Source organism: Halyomorpha halys, unplaced genomic scaffold (genome assembly GCF_000696795.3).
Source record: "Halyomorpha halys isolate HHAL.00 unplaced genomic scaffold, Hhal_1.1 Scaffold560.1, whole genome shotgun sequence".
Taxonomy (NCBI): domain Eukaryota; kingdom Metazoa; phylum Arthropoda; class Insecta; order Hemiptera; family Pentatomidae; genus Halyomorpha; species Halyomorpha halys.
In genome coordinates this window covers 728,518-747,985 of record NW_027105487.1, presented here as the reverse complement: position 1 = coordinate 747,985, position 19,468 = coordinate 728,518, and the positions used below count along the sequence as shown (strand labels likewise).

General features: G+C 27.6%; 2 protein-coding genes across 4 annotated transcripts in view; one reads left to right on the top strand and one right to left on the bottom strand.

The window, feature by feature from the left end:
* Positions 1–5,344, top strand: part of CYLD (ubiquitin carboxyl-terminal hydrolase CYLD) — a 21,616-nt gene extending 16,272 nt beyond the window's left edge. For 2 of the 3 annotated variants that reach the window (XM_014426224.3, XM_067051583.1), the window contains one exon: positions 142–5,344. In XM_014426224.3, coding sequence (XP_014281710.1) covers positions 142–329 — 188 coding nt within the window. In that variant the 3' untranslated portion in view covers positions 330–5,344. The remainder of the gene's footprint in view (positions 1–141) is intronic. The other variant, XM_014426222.2, reaches the window with a different exon arrangement.
* Positions 5,345–7,403: 2,059 nt separating this feature from the next.
* On the bottom strand, positions 7,404–19,196 carry Maf1 (repressor of RNA polymerase III transcription Maf1). Its single transcript, XM_014426221.2, has 7 exons — positions 18,656–19,196; positions 18,496–18,586; positions 18,243–18,392; positions 17,990–18,146; positions 13,843–13,967; positions 13,641–13,760; positions 7,404–9,367 (listed from the first exon to the last, which is right to left on the bottom strand). Exons 2-7 carry the CDS (start codon positions 18,576–18,578, stop codon positions 9,298–9,300), a joined length of 705 nt encoding a protein of 234 aa, XP_014281707.1. The 5' UTR covers positions 18,579–18,586; positions 18,656–19,196; the 3' UTR covers positions 7,404–9,297.
* Positions 19,197–19,468: the final 272 nt, after the last annotated feature.

Here is a 19,468-nt window from a genome sequence, read left to right as displayed (position 1 = left end):
TATATATATATATTGTACTGTAAAAACAAACTGGCTTCAATATAATTGTTATAGCTCTCAAAATAGTGTCACCAAAATTTTTGATTGTCACAATTGACAGTTTTTTAGATTATATCATAATATAATATTATTTTTCAATAGGGGAACAGAATGGCTATAATATCCCAGAAATGGTGGCCTGCCCTGAACTTCCTTATTGGCTGTCTGAAAAAGGGGCCATGGATCTTCAGTCGAAGGATGAAAGACGACTTCCAGAATATGCAAAAAGATTATTATGCGATGCTTATATGTGTATGTACCAAAGCACTGAGGTCATGATGTACAGATAAACATGATGGTATGAATATTTTAAAAGATTTCTTTAGGAATGTTAAATGTGATAAAATAGATAATAGTGATTATGAGTTGGCTTAACTATAAGAATAATGTTCATAATATGTTAATATAAACTGTCTTATCACACAATCTAGTCATATAAAGCATATGAACACTTATATATTAAACTAAAATAGAAGTAAGTTTGGAAATATAATTAATGTTATTTTTAACAAAAAATATGGTTCAGAAGCTTCCAAGTGGTTTCTAATATCACTTAATGCTTTTTATTTTTAAAAGACTGCTTTTGAATGTTAATGGTATTTATAATGGTTGTGCATGGTTGTTAAAGAAAAAAAAAGAATTATCTACAGAGTTTATATTATAAATGAAATCACTATAAACATGTTTGTGTACTTTTTTTTAGTTCATTTATGAAAAGTGGAAATATTTTTTTCCTAAGGTTTAATAAAAAAAAAGTTATTCCCATTTATTTTGAAACAATTAATACTTATTAAATGTTGAATTATAAATTCTTACTAAAGACTTAGTGCTGATTAAAGTTACTATTTCAGAAGTCGGTAATTACTCAGAATGATGATTAAAAGAAACTTGTTGACTGGTAGTTTATTTGTTTACTATAATCTATTAGAATATAAATAATAAATTTATTCATGAAATTAAGGAGAAAAATCTTCTTGCTTTAAATCATTTTAAAATTTATTTTGAAAGATCATTTTTTCAAAAAGGTGAGGGAGGAATTTTCTGTAGTTTATTGAATATAAGAATCTCATTTGAAGGGATGGGCTATGATACAGAATGATATATGCTACTTTTTTCTTAGGGGCTTGAGTTTAGGGTTTGAATGTCTTCCATTTCCATTAGTTCGAATGTTACAGTCCCAATTTCAGATAAGAATTAAATGCATGACTTTTTTGGATTAATGTTGATTTGCCTAACTGTCTCTAGTGACTAACATCATTTCATGATTGCGCAAAGTTTATCTTATATTTTGTATTTTTATAAGATATGTGTAGTTTTCACATTGTTCTGCCTTATTGAATTGGATTTATTGCTGGTGGGTTGTTGGATCTTGGTTTTTTATCTTATTGTTTTTCTAACATAGTTTAAGGTATTCCCTATTTTATATTTTACACAAATTTTACAGAATCTTATTCTTCTCGCACTCACTAAATACATAACATTTTAAAAATTTTATTAGACCCTTTGTTTAAGATTGTATGGGTTATCGAGCAACAATAATATAAAATAAATGGTTCATATTCTGAATAACATCTATGCGCCTAAAGAGTTAAGAATTTAATTTATACAATAATGTGTCTTGAATAAAATAAAAATTTTCTCGAATCCTATTATTTTTTATCAACAATTTGCTTGTGATCGATTTTCAGAAATAATATTTTGTCTAATAAATTTGCCTTATTAATATGTTATTAATGTATTTTTTTACATTACTTAAAAAAACAAAAACAAATTACAGATGCCACTTTGCATGATAACTATTTTTTCTGAAATATTTTTCATCTCAAATGTATTATTGATCATGTTTCTGCTGTTAAAAAAAAAATCCAGTTGAACTGACAATTTGATATTTTAGTCGTAGTGTTCTCTTAAGTTAAATTTAAATGATTCCAATTTATGAACATCCTTATATTCTTTTTATTTATGATTAATTCTAAATTGTTTAAAAACAAAGTAGCAACTTATGTTTTAATTTTAATTTTTTGAGGATGTACGAAGACTAAGTTTAGGTTTGTTTATTAAAATAGTTTTTGGACTGTGGACTCAAAATTAATCTTCAATATAATCCCACACATTAAACCATATTTTCTTGCCTTTAGTATATCTATAAAGTATTTTATATGTAGTAAGCTCAATTTCAATTGCTTTATTTGTCATACTAATTGATTTTTTTATTGAATTTATTCAATAATTTTTTTTTTGAAGCAACGTAAAATGGTGTCTAGTATAAATTGGTAAATGACTTAAAATTTTCCTGTTTTTTAAATGTATTGTTTTTTGTTATCTTATCCTCTAATCTTTTCAAGTCCTTTATTTATCTATAACTTTATATATTAGAAAGTACCCATTATAATTCACTATTTTGAAAATTTTATGGAAACACAAATGGTTAAAAAGAATATTTATATGGATCAAATTCAGTCTATTAGACATCCTATATCTTTCCCCCTTTAAGTTTTGATTTGGTTTAGATAGGATAAATGAATTTTCATCTAAAGAAAAAAAAAGAATTGTTATGGAAAGCTCTGAGATAACTAAATAACAACATAATTCTACAAATTATTGTCTTGTCAGAAACTATTAAAGTAAATTATCTAGCAAAAAGTTTGAAATATTTATTATGAAAATCTAAAGAACATGAACTATATATTCAACTTTTTTTTTTTTTTCATAATTATTGTTACTTTTAATTTTTTTTTTGAAGTAGCAGAAAGTAGTGAAATATATAAAATATATGTATTGATAACTGTTTTCTTGACTTTTAATGATATAAATTTTAGGGGATCTTTAGGATCAGTCTATAAGACTATATTGAGATAGCATTTCGCGACTTCATTGTTTGCATAGTCATGCCTTACAATGAAAAAAAAAGTTTTTTTTTTTAACAGAAAATTTCTTCAACTATTTGTTAAAAACTACATGTAGATTGTTTATGTAGTATATTTAAGTAGTAAAGTATCCTACATTGCTGTAATACAACTATTCAATTCTTGTAAAAATCTTGAATTAGTTGTATCACAATAATGTAGAACACACTGTAATAGACGATATTAATTGATGTTTTTATTATAATAGTTATTAATCTAAAATTATACTAAGTAGTTTTTTAATAATAAGTTGCAGAATTTCTTTGCTCTAAAAAGCTGTTTTTTTTCCATTGTATGGCATGACTGCAAGCAATAAAGTTGTAAAACGTTGCCTTAATATAGTTGTCTTATTGACTGATCCTCAAGATCCACTAAAATATATACATATGTATTTTTTTGAATTTAGATTTTAAATAAAATGAACTATTATTTTTAAATGGTTTAACACTTTTCAATGCTAATGTGTGAAATTCAGTGTAAATAAAATTATATTAAGTGTAATTATTGTTATAAGAAAATATATATATGTGATTTTGTTAGGTTCCTGAGCTGCTGGCAGCTTTGAATGTCAATAATTTCAATATAAATTTATATACGTATATATTTTTAATTTTGGTTCTTTGAACTGAAGAATCCTTCACATATAATTGAACCTCTATATATAGAACTTGAAGGTCCCCTATAAAAGAAAAAAGTGATACAATAAATAATATTGCATGGATACATGTAGACAAAATATGGACATATTTGTTAATGCATCTACACTCATGTTTCATGAAGATATGATAATAATAAATATGAGTTGGATGTGCTGAGTCAAATTTAATCTTGTAACAATTTAATGATCACTAAGTTTTAAAAGTTTTATTTTTTTTTCAATTTACCTCCTTTGTCTTAATTTTTAAAGCTTTTATCATCAACTTCTTGTTTATGTTTATTGAATTAAAAAGACCCATACTTTATCCGATGTTTAGAAACAATTTTCTAAAAAAATTAAGATTTGTACTTTATGAAAAAGTTCAATATATAGAAGTTCAAATGAATTTTTCTGTATTAATTGTGTTTTTTAGTATTAAAATTTTAAAAGTTAGATTTACTTGTTATTAATTCACTATTTTTTATACAATGATGTTTCTGAACTTAAAATGCTTAACATATTTTAAAAGTTGTTATCTATTTTCAATATGTGTTAGCATTTATTATCAATCTTTATTTGTTTGTTAAATATTGAAATAGTGATACATCAGAGATTTTATATTTTTGGTATGTCACAAACATTCATGTAGTTTTTAATTATATAAATTAATAGTTTTAAAAAAATTTTGACTCATTATCTCAGTCCGTATATTTTGTTCTAGTTGTTTAACCATTTTATTGTTTCTAAATCATAATATCGATTTGTAGAGAATTGTTAAAGATATTGAATTTACTAATAAAAATCCAACTTAAAATGAATAAAAAAACATTATCAAGTATTAAATAAAGATTATGATAAAATCTGTCAGATTTATTAAATTTATTTTTGATAAAAGTAAGTTTATAACATTTATTTTTGTTTATCAAATGAAAATAGAAAAATAATTTTGATGTTGGTTGGTTCTAAAACCAAACAGCAATAGCTAAAATGTAATTATTTTGGGGAAGAAATCTTATCACATATCTGTTGTAAAGTAATTTTCAGAACTCAATTAGGTATTTTTTCTTTCAAAATGATAGGGTTGTAGGTTTTGTTAGGTTGATAACAATTATCATAGTACATATGAGTTACCTAATAGTCATTTCAAAATAATCCTGGCATAATTTTTATGTCCAAGTATTTTTTTTTAACTAACTCAATTGTCTATATCTCAAACTCTTCTGAGATTGTAAATCCACTAGTTCATAGTGTAAATATCCATAATGCCCTGGTTTTAATTCAGTAGGATATTAAGGTTTTAATAATTTATTCAGGTCACATTTTTCTTTGTTTAAACCTGTTGACATTGCCAGTAACCGTGCTGCAGCTATATTTTTGTTTTTTTCCTAAAACCAACTACCTCCATATTTTAGAATGCCATACTAAATATCCATAATATTTTTCAACTTCTACTGTTTTTTAGTAAGTTGTTAGTATTAACATGTTTTGTAACCACTTATCGCTATATAATTTATTTGCAAAATAAATGAATCCATTTTCATTTTAGAAACTATTGCATTAACTTCACTTCTGTTTCATAAATAACACATCTTTAAAATCTGTGAATTAGAAATTATGTATTTCTATGAATATTTTGTTACACTACATTATATGATAATTTAAGAAATTATTGCATCTTAATCTTAGTCCTTTGTCACAGTTTTGTAGCAAATGGGGTTGTACAGATTTATTGAGGATAATATAATAAATTATTTTTTGTTTTCTTTGTATTTTATTTTATCTTAACTTTGAATAATATTTTTATTATTATAAATTACCATAGTACTTTGTGCAAGCTCAGTTTCTATTAAGTCAGATTACATTTACTTTCAAAATTTACTTGTTTGAATACAAATTTCAGAACAAAAAATAATATAATTTTCAAAATCTTATGTTGGTTAGCCAAATGCCATGACTAGGTCTTTTCAGTAATATGGGTCTCAAAAATTGAATATTCTCATATTTCATTTACCAGTTTTGAACTCCAACTTAATATACCAATTATAATTTTTGGAGGAAGATAGTCCAGACAGCGGTCAAAAAAGGTATCAAAATAGTAAAAGAAAACTTTTTATTGTTAACCAACGATTCGCCCCACTTTGTAGGGCTGTGTGATGGTAGTATGAAGCAAAACTGTAGTTTTGGTTTTTATAGTAGCAAAACCAGTTTTGCTTAGTACTACCATCAGACAGCCCTGCAAAGTGGGGAGAAACATTGGTTAACAATAAATAGTTTTCTTTTACTATTTTGATACCTTTATTAACCGCCGTCTGGACTATCTTCTCCAATCTACTTCATACAGTCAACTATCTTCTCCCAATAATTATAATTTTTGTTTGTTTTTATAAAAAACCAAAAGCAATATTTCACATAATATTTTTTCTCATTACACAAATATATTTCTGACCAAAGATGCATGACTTACTTACCTGCCTGTACCTGTTTATCTTTAACCTAACAATGGTAAAGAAAAGGTGGGAAGTATTAGAGTTTGGTTATGCAAAAGAACTCTTTGAAACAGTTTTTGGCAGTTCTAAACACATTCCAGTTGTTTAATATTCTTACCAATTTCTCAAGTGGCGATGGGCACCACAAAACTTATAATTTATAACAGAAAATGTCTAGCAGAAGTCATGATTAGTACTAATTATAACTTTTGCTAATAAATGTTGTTAAATCAATTGTTTCCTTTAATCATAAGACCTTGAATTTTATGAATCAGAAATATAATTTTAAGAAGGAAAGTACAGGTAGTTAACATTTATGTCTGCATAAAATAATAAACATTTTATGCGATCTATTATCCAAGGCTGAGTTTCTAATTAGGTTGAAAAAAATTTAGGTTAAGTCAACTGGAAATTTAATGTGATAAATAAATAAAATTGCAGTTTTAGCTATTTATAAGGAAACAATGTTTTTAAGCATTGGAATTTAAAAAGTATAAAAAATCAATAGACAATAATTAATATTTATCAATTTGAATGAATATATTCATCACTAGCATTACAATATTTTATTTAGCACAATAATCTCAATTGACTGCTTATAGCTGATTTTTGAAAGTTCCTTCCGTTTATTATAAAATTATAATTATTCATTGTGGATAATTTAAAACCTTAGAAATTCCATCCCCCCATAGTTTTGTTTGTATCTTTATTTGGTCTCCATTTTAATGGCAAATAATTTTATTTTTATTTTTATTTATACATATAGTTTGGAGTAATTACTCAACATTATTTAGTTATTGAAAGGTGGAAATTTTATTTATTTTTAAAAGTTACTCTCGGCTAATTTGAGAATATATAAATTGAATTGATTGGCAATAAATGGGTTAATGTTTTTATTGTTATTTCAAAAATGTATTAGTAGTATAGCAACACATAACAGCTAGTTTAGTAAAACATAACAGCTAATTTGATTAGTGTTAAAATAGGGATTATTATATAATTGAGAAGCATTTTTTTTTTTTTTCAACAATTGATAGATCTCCAATAAATTAAAATTCTACATTAAATTGTTTCAGACTAAAATTTTCTCCAGACGAATAAGTGTTACAAATCCAAATTTTCAGTACAACTTTGTCTCATCTACTTGAGATGCCTTGTAATAATTTTCTAGTAGATATACTGCCTTCTGATAGAATTTATTTATTCCTATAGTTCCTATCCTTTCTCTTGATTGGTACCCTCTAGAATATAAAAATATATCCACTGCCCCTTAAAAGAATATGTGAATATTATAGGGAAATTGTATATTGAAGGATAATTTATTTATTGAACAAATGAATTCAAACATTTTAATTAAGAAACAAAAATGAAAATTAGATTCTACTAAAAGACCACGTCATAAAATTTCACACTGGTTTCTTGTTATAATACTGGTAAATACAATGCTTGCAGAAAATAAAAAAAATTTATATATAAATTTTACTTAAACCATATCTCTTTTAACCTTGGTCAACTACCATTGCGCTAGAACCTTACACCTATATAAGAAAATGCAAATAATGTTACATATGGTGATTAAACTCGGCAAGTTAAGGATTTTTTTTACCATAATTTAGAACTTGGCATATTCATTTAACTTACCTCCAGAAAGTTGACTGTATTTATCTAATATAATTTAATCATTGTTTATAGAACAATGATAATAGTTATTAAAGGACATGGGATGAATTATTGACATAAACCCATTTTTTTAATAATCTAATTCAAGGTATGTGCACAGAAAAAAATGTATTGGTAATAAGTCATAAAACTTCAGAAAAATAAATAAGCTATAACTAATTTTCCTTCTCCCAAGAATTTTAACAAAACAAAACATATTTCTTTATTTACCTAAAAATATGAGTAATACTTTATCAAATTGCACAAGTATAGGACTTTTATTTTTTTTTTATACATATATGTATTATACATAAATTTACTTTTAATGCTTGTTATAATATACAATTTATTATTTTTTTTTTTATTCTTTCTTAACCTTACATTATTGACGTTAATTAAAAAAAATATATATTCTAAGCATTTATAATTAATACCTTTCTGTACATATTATATTTATAAATAAATAATCAAGTTTGGATATCCATCTAGAATGAATTTAATATTTATACTCTAAATATTCAATAAGAATTAACTTTTGAAGTAATTCTAATTGATAAATGGCAATAATGTTCAAGAAGATGATCACACTTTTTAAGTTAACTTGATGCATCTTCATACTATACTATTTTACATGAAACATACCATTTAAAAAATATCGAAGATGAAAATAGCATCATTCCAATGATTCATTTTTTTTCCTGGTGGAGGGAGGAGAGGGATGTGCTTAATTACCTAAACCTCCATTGTGGCAAGCAAGTAAAACCAGAAACTACAGCTTCTGGGGTTATTGTGCCAAGCTCCTTAGCTATCTATCTATAGAGGGAAAGGGATAACATACACCTTTTAAAGTGATAATGTCATGACTTATTTCATAAAAATGACACAAACCAAACTACTGGCCCTGAAAAGTTGCCTTATTCTAAAGAATTAAGTCTGACAATTGCAAAATTACAAATTACACAAAAAGCCTACCATACTATTTACTATAATCAATGTGATCTGATAGACATCCAAAATTGAAAAAAAAATTATCATTTCAAATTATGCTACATTAAATTGAGATCCATTGAATAATAAGAAATGGAATTATAAGATGAGTTAAGTAAAATAAGTTTGAATCTATCAGTATTAATATGAATTTAAAGAAGGTAGATATTTTAACAAGACTAGCTTGAACAATAGAAATATAATTTTACTAAAATTATATTTTCCTTAAAATTAATACTACTTTAGGATCTAATTTAAAGCTAATCTATATTCAAGTAATTTTCATAACAAGATAATTTGTGTACTTCTGAAAATGAAATACATTGTTAATAATCAAACAGTAAGTAGCAACTGTACATAACTATAAATTAGTAAGTTAACAATTTAAACAAATAATTGTATAATTCAACAAATAATGTCATTAGATCATATTTAATAGATAATTAATGATCTTAGATGTCATTTTAAGGCATAATTTGCCCAGGTACATTGTACATCTCATTGTACATCAATGGATGGATTTGTTTTGATTGGCCTTGAGAACATAGTCAGCCTATATTCTTTTTAACAAATCATTCTTCAATTAATAGGTGTCATCATCTTCATCCATAGTGAAGTCGCTACCAACTCCTGAATCCATCAAGTAAATTGAACTAAGCAGGTTAAAAAATAAGAATGTATTAATTAAAGAAGAAAATGTAAATATTCACACGAATATGAACCTATTCAGTGCTGACCACTTAAGCATATATACCAAAGAGCAAATACAATCTAGTATATTTTTAAAATTGAATTAAATCAATAAATACACTAATCACACCTGTTTAAAATATTAAATATGGTAATATTATATTTTTTCAATGCAATACAAATTTTATGAAATTAGTTGTATAAGAGTGCCTGACCAATCATGGCAACTAAAAAGGTTAAATAAAAACTTTATTAACTAGGTCCAGAATTTAATTCCAATTAAACACTTAGATATTAAGTAATTATCAACCAGCACATAAAAAACAAAATAAATGGAATTGATTTGGGTGCGGTCAAAAATTTGAAGCGAAGTCTAAGTCTGAGCGAACCGTTTGTATTGGGAGGAGTGGGGATGGCAGATAAGTATGTTACATTTTAAAGTAATTATAAAGTAAACAGTGTAGAAAAAGATTAAAATGAGGTAAACAATAAATGATAATATAATGATGATGAATCATAGTATACATAATAAAGGAGAAGAAATATATATAAAAAAAAAAAACAAAGAAGAAATAAAGTAATAAAAAAAAAGGAATACAATACATATAAATAATATAGAAAGACAATATACCAAATGAATAGGGATACAGAGATATGTAAATTTTATAATAGAAAAATTAATAATAAAGTAATTAATGTAAGTATACTTAAGCTGGTAACATATGAATATAAATTAATAATAAGATACATAAATGTTAAAGAAAAAGGAAGAATAGTTGCTGTAAAATATAAGACAGGAAAGTGGGTTTATGAAATGCAGAACGAGAGAAAAGAAGCATTATGAAGGTTCAAAATGTGTCGGTACGTCAGGGAGATGCAGTCTTAATCGACTTGATGATTGACGGAATTCTCAGTTAAATTTATGAGAATGGACTCTGAGATGAGACGTTTTTTACGGTTGGGGACAGTAGCAAGAATTGATGTATTATCACAATTAAAAGAATAGTTCAGGTTTAAAGCGTGTTCTGACAATTTAGAAGCAAATGGGTTACAGGAGTTGATAGAAGTTTTGTGCTGGGAAATGCGGTTCTTAAGTTGATTCTTAGTTTCGCCGATACAGAAGGAATTGCAACATGGGGTAGAACAAGGTATCCGGTAAACTACATTGGAATGGTGTAAAAAAGGAATAGGGTCTTTTAATTTGGAAAAAAGATAAGAAATCTTGTTGTGGGACTTCAAGCCAAGACGTAGGGTGGGAATAGTGGATCTTAAGGATTTTTGAATATTGTCAGAAAGAATTAGGATATACGGAATGGATCTGTACTGAAACAGAGGTGGAGTGGGTTGAGAACAGGAGTAAAACAGTTAATGTAAAGAATCAAGTAGTTTGTTTGTCACTTTATGAGGGAAATCGTTGTTGAATAGGATCTGTTTAATACGTTGTATGTTGGTCTGGTGATATGGAGGGTCAGAAAGAAAAAAGGTGGATAAGGTTCTTAGCAACATTGATAATTTGGTGATAAGGGTATTGAGAAAAATAGTTGAGGAGCCTGCCAGAATAGTTGGGTTTGGTATACCAGGCAGTGGATAGGGAGCCATCGGGATTTCTAATAAGTCCAGAAAAGGGAGGGAATGGTCAAATTCACCTTTAACAGTAAACCAAAGGCGAGGATGGTAGGAGTTAAAGGCTGATAGGATTTTGGGGATTCTGTCAGGATTGAAGACAAGGAAGAGATTGTCCACGTACTTCTCAATGAAAATGATAGTGAGAAGGTCACTAAGAACAATATTAGATATATCAAAAGCAAGGGAGTTCCCCATCGCAAGTCCGCTAATTTGGTGGTAAAAATTTATCATGAAACATCAGGAAACTGGAATTAGAACAAAGTTTTAAAGCAGAAAGAAATGAGGTGAGGTTAAGCGTGGTATGAGGTTGAATTACAGTCCAGTTCTTCGCAACGATAAGAAGAGCTTTGTCAATGGGAATGTTAGTAAAAAGGCTTTTGGCATCAAAGGAGGTAAAGATAAAGTTGTCAGGTATGTTGAAGGAGTATAATAGTTCTTTAAAGTGGAAGGAATTACAGATATCATAAGAGTTACTATAGCTGAGGATTTGAAGGGCAGGAAGAAGAAATTTTTTGAGTTTAGAAGAGGGAGCGTTGATATTAGAAATGATGGGGCAAAGGGGGCTTACCAAGTATGTGGATTTTAGGGAGTCCGTATAAGCGGGGGGGAAGGGAGGCTAAAGAATTATAAGAAATGAGGTTAAGGTAGGTGGGGCGGTTAATCTGATTGGTTTCAAGAAGGTTCCTTAGGAGTAAGTTGACTTGGAGCATAAGTGAGCGGGTTGGGTTTCGAGTGGTTGGTTTGTAAGTAGTTATATCAGATAAAAGGATGTGAATTTTGTCAACACATTCAGATTTGTCCATAACCACGGTGGAGTTACCTTTGTAGGTTGGTTTGTAAGTAGTTGTATCAGATAGAAAGATGTGAATTTTGTCAACATATTCAGATTTGTTCATAACCACAGTCGAGTTACCTTTGTCAGCTTTAGTGATTATAAGTTGGTTGTTAGATTTGAGAAAGGAGCGGGTGAAAGAAAGGTCTTTAATAAATAAGGGAGAAAGAATTAAAGAATGGAGTGGGGGTTGTTGGAAATTGTTACAAATGCGCATGCAAGAAAGCTCCCTGTCTCCTTCAGAAATACTAAAAAGATCGTCTCGATAAATAAATTCTAAATCAGTAATTAGAGAAGGTATAAGGTGAGAAACATTTGAAGGAGGTGTAGAGAAATTTGGCAGTGGCAGATATGCTTTCACTACCTTTAGGATAGATTTTATTATTTAACAAAGATTGATAAATATTATCAAATTTGGAAATTAGGGAACGTTTTTTATTCAATTTGATAGATAAAGAAATTGTTTGGATACTATTATTGAGGAGAGAGTTATTTTCACCAATAACAGAAGTGAGTGAATGTGTGAGATTAGACATTTTATATTTAAGGGATTCAATTTGTTGAATGATTTCCCTAATTTTGAGAATTAAAATACTTCATTTCTTCGTTTTCTCTCCATGTAATTTTTTTTTTTTTTTATTATATATTTCTTCTCCCCTTCTATTATGTATATTATCATTTATTGCTTACCTCATTTTAATATTTTTCTATATTGTTTATTTTATAATTACTTTCAAATGTAACATACTTAACTGCCATCCCCACTCCTCCCAATACAAACAGTTCACTCTGACTTTGACTTCTGTCAAAACAGGTATGAATTCTGTCTCATTTTCTTGATTTTATTCTTATCCTCCTTTTCATCTCTTAATTTTTACTTTCTTGTATATTTCTTCTTTTTATCTGTTACTATTTCCATTTTCATTTATTGTTTATATACCTTTTATTTTTCTTATTTATTTTTTTGTTTCATTTTATGCCCTTGTAATTTTCCATTTACTTTTTTTTTTTTTTTTGTTTTGTTTTACGTATGTTAAGTGTTTGTATCTTTTTTACCCCTGACGAAGCCCTGCAACATGGGGCGAAACGTTGGCTCATTCAAATTGTTGTCACTATTTGAGTTTTTTTGACCGCACCTGGATCATATTCCATTTATTACTAACACACACAGCCAATCAGCGATCTTTCAGTATGTTGCAAAAACAAAATATTATAATTAAAATTGGTTTAGGAATGTATTTAGAGATTCAACTATAAATTATAATAAATTTTTTTATAAAAATAAATTAAAAGAATAAAAGTTGCAATAATCTTATGATGGTTGGATGATTGTAACAAATCATGGATATAATTATGTCTATTGGTAAAGGAGAATAAAGCAAAATTTCAATAGTTTTTATTTAATTTCTCTTTTCAAGTCCTATTGTGGATCTCAAGTGCAATAGGAAAATTGGAACATAGTGATGCATACAGGTTGAATTTTATACATTATTTTAATATATTACAATATTATTAATTTAAAAAGTTTAAAAAATTCATAGTGAATATCAGAGTAAAAACTAAATAGATTTACAATAGAAATAATTAAGTATTACTCAGAAAGAAAATATTTTTAGTCAAAATGAAGTTTGTTGGAGGTGTTGATTAAAATTAAAAGACTAATGCTATTTGATTATATTTATTTTCAAGTCGAATGTAAAAATTGTTTGCCTTATGATGTAGTATAGCTTGATTTTTCAAAATCAATAAAACTGATGGATTATTTCCTGAAAACTTACTTGATAGCACGGCATGAAAAAAATACAATTCTTTTCATTTTTTTGTTGTAAAAAAAGTAATTGAAAGACCATAGGCATCCATCTTCACTAAAGGGATCAGATGTAAGATCTGGATTATAACTGAAAACAAGATATGACAAAATTAATCTTTTAGTTTATAGTTAGTACAAGCATCAATTGAAAAAAAATAATAAGTAATAACCTGTAAATGTCACAGTCAGCAAGAGAAATTTCGTCCTGTATAGCAGACCAAACATTAGCTCTTAGAGAGCGATACTGTTCACCAACAGTAGCACTTAAATTACTATCAACAGTATTCATCACCCACTGAAATTGAATTATCATTTAAAGTAGAAATATTTAATCAACATTTGGATTATTACATTATAGACTAAGCTCGGAATTTGTATTTCCCATCTTAGTAATTGTGAAAATATTGGGGCATGGTTCCTTGATCAACTGCCAGGTTTTGCTAAAATTCATTTCACATAGGTACTTATAATGCTGATATTAAGATTAATGCATTGAGACTTTCTTCAAAACACTAAAAGATGGTAAAAAAAAAATGAAAAAAAAAAAAAAAAAAAAAAAAAAGAATCATCTGTTAATATATAAATACTTAGACAAGAAAAAGAAGAAACTCCAATGACCGGAATCTTAAAAAATGGTCTCATGTTATTTAGTCTCTATAGAGAATAAAATATACCAATGTTAGGTATTGACTTTTCAAGAGCTGAGTGAACCCAAAAAATATTTCGAATTGCACTGACCTGGCAAAACCATTTAGGATTTTAAATAAAATTGTGAAACAGAAAGCATAAGCTGTATGTGACTGCTGCGATATCACTCTTACCTAACACTCAATAAGGAAAAAAAATAAGATGCCAAATACTTCTAATTTTAAAGGCAAATTATGAGTAATGTTTATTTCTGTATTAGTTAGTATATAGTATATATAGGCTGGGGCTATACAGATTGAAATAATCCCTTCAGAATCAAAAGGGAAGGAAATAGTCACTCATCTGTCATGGGACTGCTTTACCAAACCCACTTCTTCTCAATGGTAAGTTATGAGGCAAGTTAAGGAATGAGCACAACGTAATATGACAATTAATGTACCTTTTGAATGAATAATGATCCTTGGACAGAATAGAATATAAATCCTTTGTTATTTATTGATGAAAATGATGGTTTAAAAAATCAACGATAAAATACAAAAATCTACTTGCTGTTGAAAAGAGTTGAATCTGGAAAAACTGTCCCAAGACAAATGAATGACTATTGTCTTTCCTTTTTATCCTGAAGGGATCATTTAATTATTATAGTCTATAGAGATTATTCGATGTATGTAGTCTCAGTCTACTCTGCACTAACCAAATTAACCACAGAAACAAACTATGTTATTCATAGCCAGCCTTTAAAGTCAGAAATATTAAGTCTTTTTTTTCTTTCTTCTATTGAGCATATATAACATTAAAGGTAAGTAATTTTCATGTGAACACTAATGAATCACAGAAATATTCTTCATAATGATACAAGCTATATCTACCACAATAGATTAAATAGGAATTTTCTAAACTTGGGAATGACATGTGATTTTGGTATTTTTTCATATTAATCACTTGATTAATTTTTTCTTCAGACAATATAATGATATGACTACTAAGATGTGAATCTTTGTTCATTGCTTCCATTCAATCATATGTAATATGATTATAATAACTTTCCTGTAGGAAATCATTCATTTTAAAATTACCACTCAGAAAGAACTTAGTTTAATATTACCCTTAATGTTCTTAAAGAGATCAGTCCTTATTAATTGATGATATTTTTGAAGAGTACAGGAGGAAAACAATGAATTTAATTATATAATTTTTGTTTTATTCAATACAATAAGGTGATGTACTTCTAATCTCTTCCATAGTATTGTATCTCAGTTTCTTCGAAAAACAAATGACTGTTAATTTTATCAAATAAATAAATGATTTAAAAAAAATAAATAAACTCAGATTGTTTTTCCACTGCATCCTTTATCGCATTCCTAATATAAAATCAAGATGGTCATTAATAATCACTCCATTCCAAATAGAATAAGGAAATACCATGAATGGGAAACTGTGTATGCCTCGGTATACAAATCAAAGCTAATTATAACCTAAAATGTTTCTGTTTATGTACAATATGTTACCAAAGTTATCAAAGGAAAAAGAACAAAATAGAATTTTTACAAGTTTACCACTTAAAGTAGGAACACTTTTCAGTTTTTTGCTTAAGCTTGGTAAGCATTTAATCATCTCCTCATATAAATCTAAGTTTTGAGTTCAATTACTCAGTTCATAAACATCCGAAAAGGGAAATGGCACTAAAGGAATATCTATTGCCATTTTCAGCGTCGAAATACTTCAGTATTTTGAAAGAAAAGTATTTTAATTGAAAACAACTGTTGTTGTTTTTTTACTAATATACTAGTGCCGAGTATTATGAAAAATAATATTTAAAATACAAATTACTTAATTATTTACTTACTCCAAATTTACAAATAACTTAAAATACTCCTAAGTATTTAGTGTGTGAAATACAAGATGCAAACTACCATTTTGTATTTTACTCCTAGTTTTGAAATACTGCACCAAATAATTCCAACTCTGGTCAGAAGATCCTCAAGCAATTTAAAGGTGAAATTGGTAGAACACATTTTTACAAAGAACACATTGAAGTAATACAAACTAGTGGGAGAGGGCAGGGAGCTGTTATTCAGAAAATCTCATTTTGGGTAGGATTCAAAAGCCTAGTAAAATCCTAACCCATAACTAAATGACTTAAAGATTCAATGTCACTGACAGTCTTAGTGACAATGAGTCTGCACCAATAAATCCAAGTGGATACTAGGCTTTCTTAACATTATTCACAAAATCAGTGGTGAGTATTGCAACTGAAATTTTTTTTGCTATATTTAAAAATGAATTAAGTAGAAGTTTTATGCCTCAAAAACCTTTTATATGTAGAATTTTCAATTTTTGAAAAAGTTCCATAATTTGGTTACTACTGGAAAATTAGCGTTCTTCATTACATTTAAAAATTTTTTATACTTATTTAGGGCCATATCTAAAAGATAAAATTTATTGTGGAGTTATATTCCATAGAGCCCTTGCATGCACCCTCCAACAGGAATACTGCAGCTTAAAAATAGAAAAGAAATATATAAATATATTTATATATAATATATAAGTTCGAAAGTGTTAGTTACCCACAGCTGATACTGAATATAAAGCAAGAAAACATATTTTAATATGTACAAGAAAAAGCAGAATACAAAATAATACAGTTCCCAAGCACAACTCCAACATGGTGAACAGGCTTGTACTTATGTACAGTTCTATTGTTGTTGGTTACAAGCTACACCATTAGAACTGCTTTAATTAGATCATAGCTGTCGACTTTTCCTAGTTGTGTTCGCTCAAGAGATAAACACAACCCTAACGGATCCTTTTAAGATGAGGTCAGGACAAACACAAATCACTTACTGGTGCTTAGTTATAAACCTGTAGGTTGGTTTATTGCTAGCATACTAGTAACAAGTAATTACATGAATAAAATAAACATATATGAAGTGAACAAATTTAGTAATGAACACTTATATCTGGGAGTAAGAATTACTTTCTTTTTTACAATTTGATTTATCAAAAAATAGTACAACTAAAATGGCTATTCATTAATGAACTATTAAGAAATGAACAATGTATCCATGACAATTTTAGTTATCAACTTAGCTGTAGTTCATTTTTCCTCAACTCTGAAATTCAAAATTAAAATGGAATAAATAAATATATATAGAGTATATAAATATAACAATGATCTAAAGAACACCTAAGAGAAATTTCGGAGTAAACATTGTACTAATTTTGGATAAGTTGTTTCTATGTTATTAAACATTTATATCCACAATAGCAATAGACTTTTAAAAAATAGTGAAAAAAATGATATTTTTAACATAAATATCAATGAAATATTGAATATAAATTTATTTTTTAAAAATTACAATTGATTAACATCATTATTTTCCTCCTTCATTGTACATAAATGTGGCAGCTATACAATTTGAAAATATAATTTATTTCATTAAAAATAACATAAGTGCTTTACAGTAAAGAACAAGTTATTTTATAAATATCAAGAGAATTGAGGCTAAAGAAAGCATCAAGGCAATCGTTCAAGGTCTTTTAGCAGCCTTTGACAGGTAGCCCAAATTTTAAATGTTTATACACCAGTAATTCACATACAGACATAATTAACTTGAATGTATGTTGAAGTGATAATTAAATATTTGTTGTATAACACAAACTGTTTACCTGCATGCTCGGCTCTTTGCTGAACTCGTGGCTTTTTGCATCAGAGAAATCATAATCTGGTTGAAATGCAGCATTAAGTGTAGCAATAAGATAAAATAATGTACGTCTGCTTATTGTATCACATAATGGTCCTTCCTCATCTCCTGAGATACTTCGACTAAAAAAAAAAGAAACAATTACAAAATACATTAATTTTTAACATTCATAAGTGAAAAATGAAAAGTTAAAAGAAATATCAAAACATTAATTTCACCTGTAATAGCTTTGACAAGGAGATAATCCTAAACCTGACTGTGGGGGTGAAAGAGCCTGGAGATCATTAGGAGTTACACCTTGTTCGGCATTAAACCTTTTATATAGTTGCTTATCATTTCCTGTCATCTTGCACGAGTAGCTCTCAATTCTAAATTTATATCAACACATTAGAATAAACAAAGGATTGGAATAGTAATGAAAAACTCAGCTTTACATGAATCTACTAAATACTCGAAATAGTAAATTTTTACCTGCCAACAATTTTACTGTCACCAGAATCGAAACACAATGCAGCATTAAGAGCTTCAAAACGAGAACTTTCCAACAATTTCATTTTATGAACTATACAAAAAAAAAATTATATAAAAAAATACTGAAACCGTTACTTTTATTATTGATGATAAATTTTACCTTCTTTCTTTTTTAAACAAAACTAAACATTAACCAAGTTCTTCTTTTAGAGATTAATTTAAACACTGTAAGAACAACTAAACAATCTATGCTTATAAGGGCCACTATAGTTCCTAAACATTATCTTGGGATGTAAAAATATTCCTTTTCGTCTTGAGTGCAGCAAATTTACTCCTGGATTGATATGAAGAATTTTCTTTTCTGAGGAAATGATTGGGTACATTACAAATGAGATGTAAATTTGGCGACTGAACAACACTCAGCAATAGTTTTTATAGTCTGGAATCAAATTATTTGTTTACAAACAACTGATAGGGCTTCAATTGGATGTGCACTAAATAACTAACGTTTAACACTTCACTGGCAAAAACCTAATTATCTTTTTCGGATCGTTCACCACACATTAACATAATGGAATTACTCAGAAAGCACTTAACCAAATTCCGAATTCTAAAACTCAAAGATAACTATATTTTGACAGCTAGTCACTAATAATTCAATATCAAGCCGCGGCTAGTAATGCTACAGAGCTGCAACCTAATAATATGAAATTGTCAACTATTTTGACGTTACAGAGTAATATAAAAGAAAAATTATTCAATTTTGACTTAAACTATCGAATTGCGTTATATTTTAAAATATTTCAGTCCTTATCATTAGTGGAAACATTGATTTATAAATAAGGAAATTTATTCTTAGGTTACAAGCCTGTATAGCGTATTTCGTAGCCTCATCACAGGTCCCAATCTGGGTTAAAGCAGTAATGGCACCCTCCGAAAGAGTAGGTTAGATCAAGATGTCGGAAAGGCGCGT

What these genes read in the sequence shown, in the direction of transcription:
- Maf1 (XM_014426221.2), bottom strand. Translation starts at nt 18,578, where the DNA reads ATGAAATTGTTGGAAAGTTCTCGTTTTGAAGCTCTTAATGCTGCATTG. An exon ending in GCAAAGAGCCGAGCATGCAG is followed by an intron (nt 13,968 to 17,989) that starts GTAAACAGTTTG and finishes ATTCAATTTCAG; the next exon opens with TGGGTGATGAATACTGTTGA. An exon ending in TTTTCATGCCGTGCTATCAA is followed by an intron (nt 9,368 to 13,640) that starts GTAAGTTTTCAG and finishes TAACCTGCTTAG; the next exon opens with TTCAATTTACTTGATGGATT.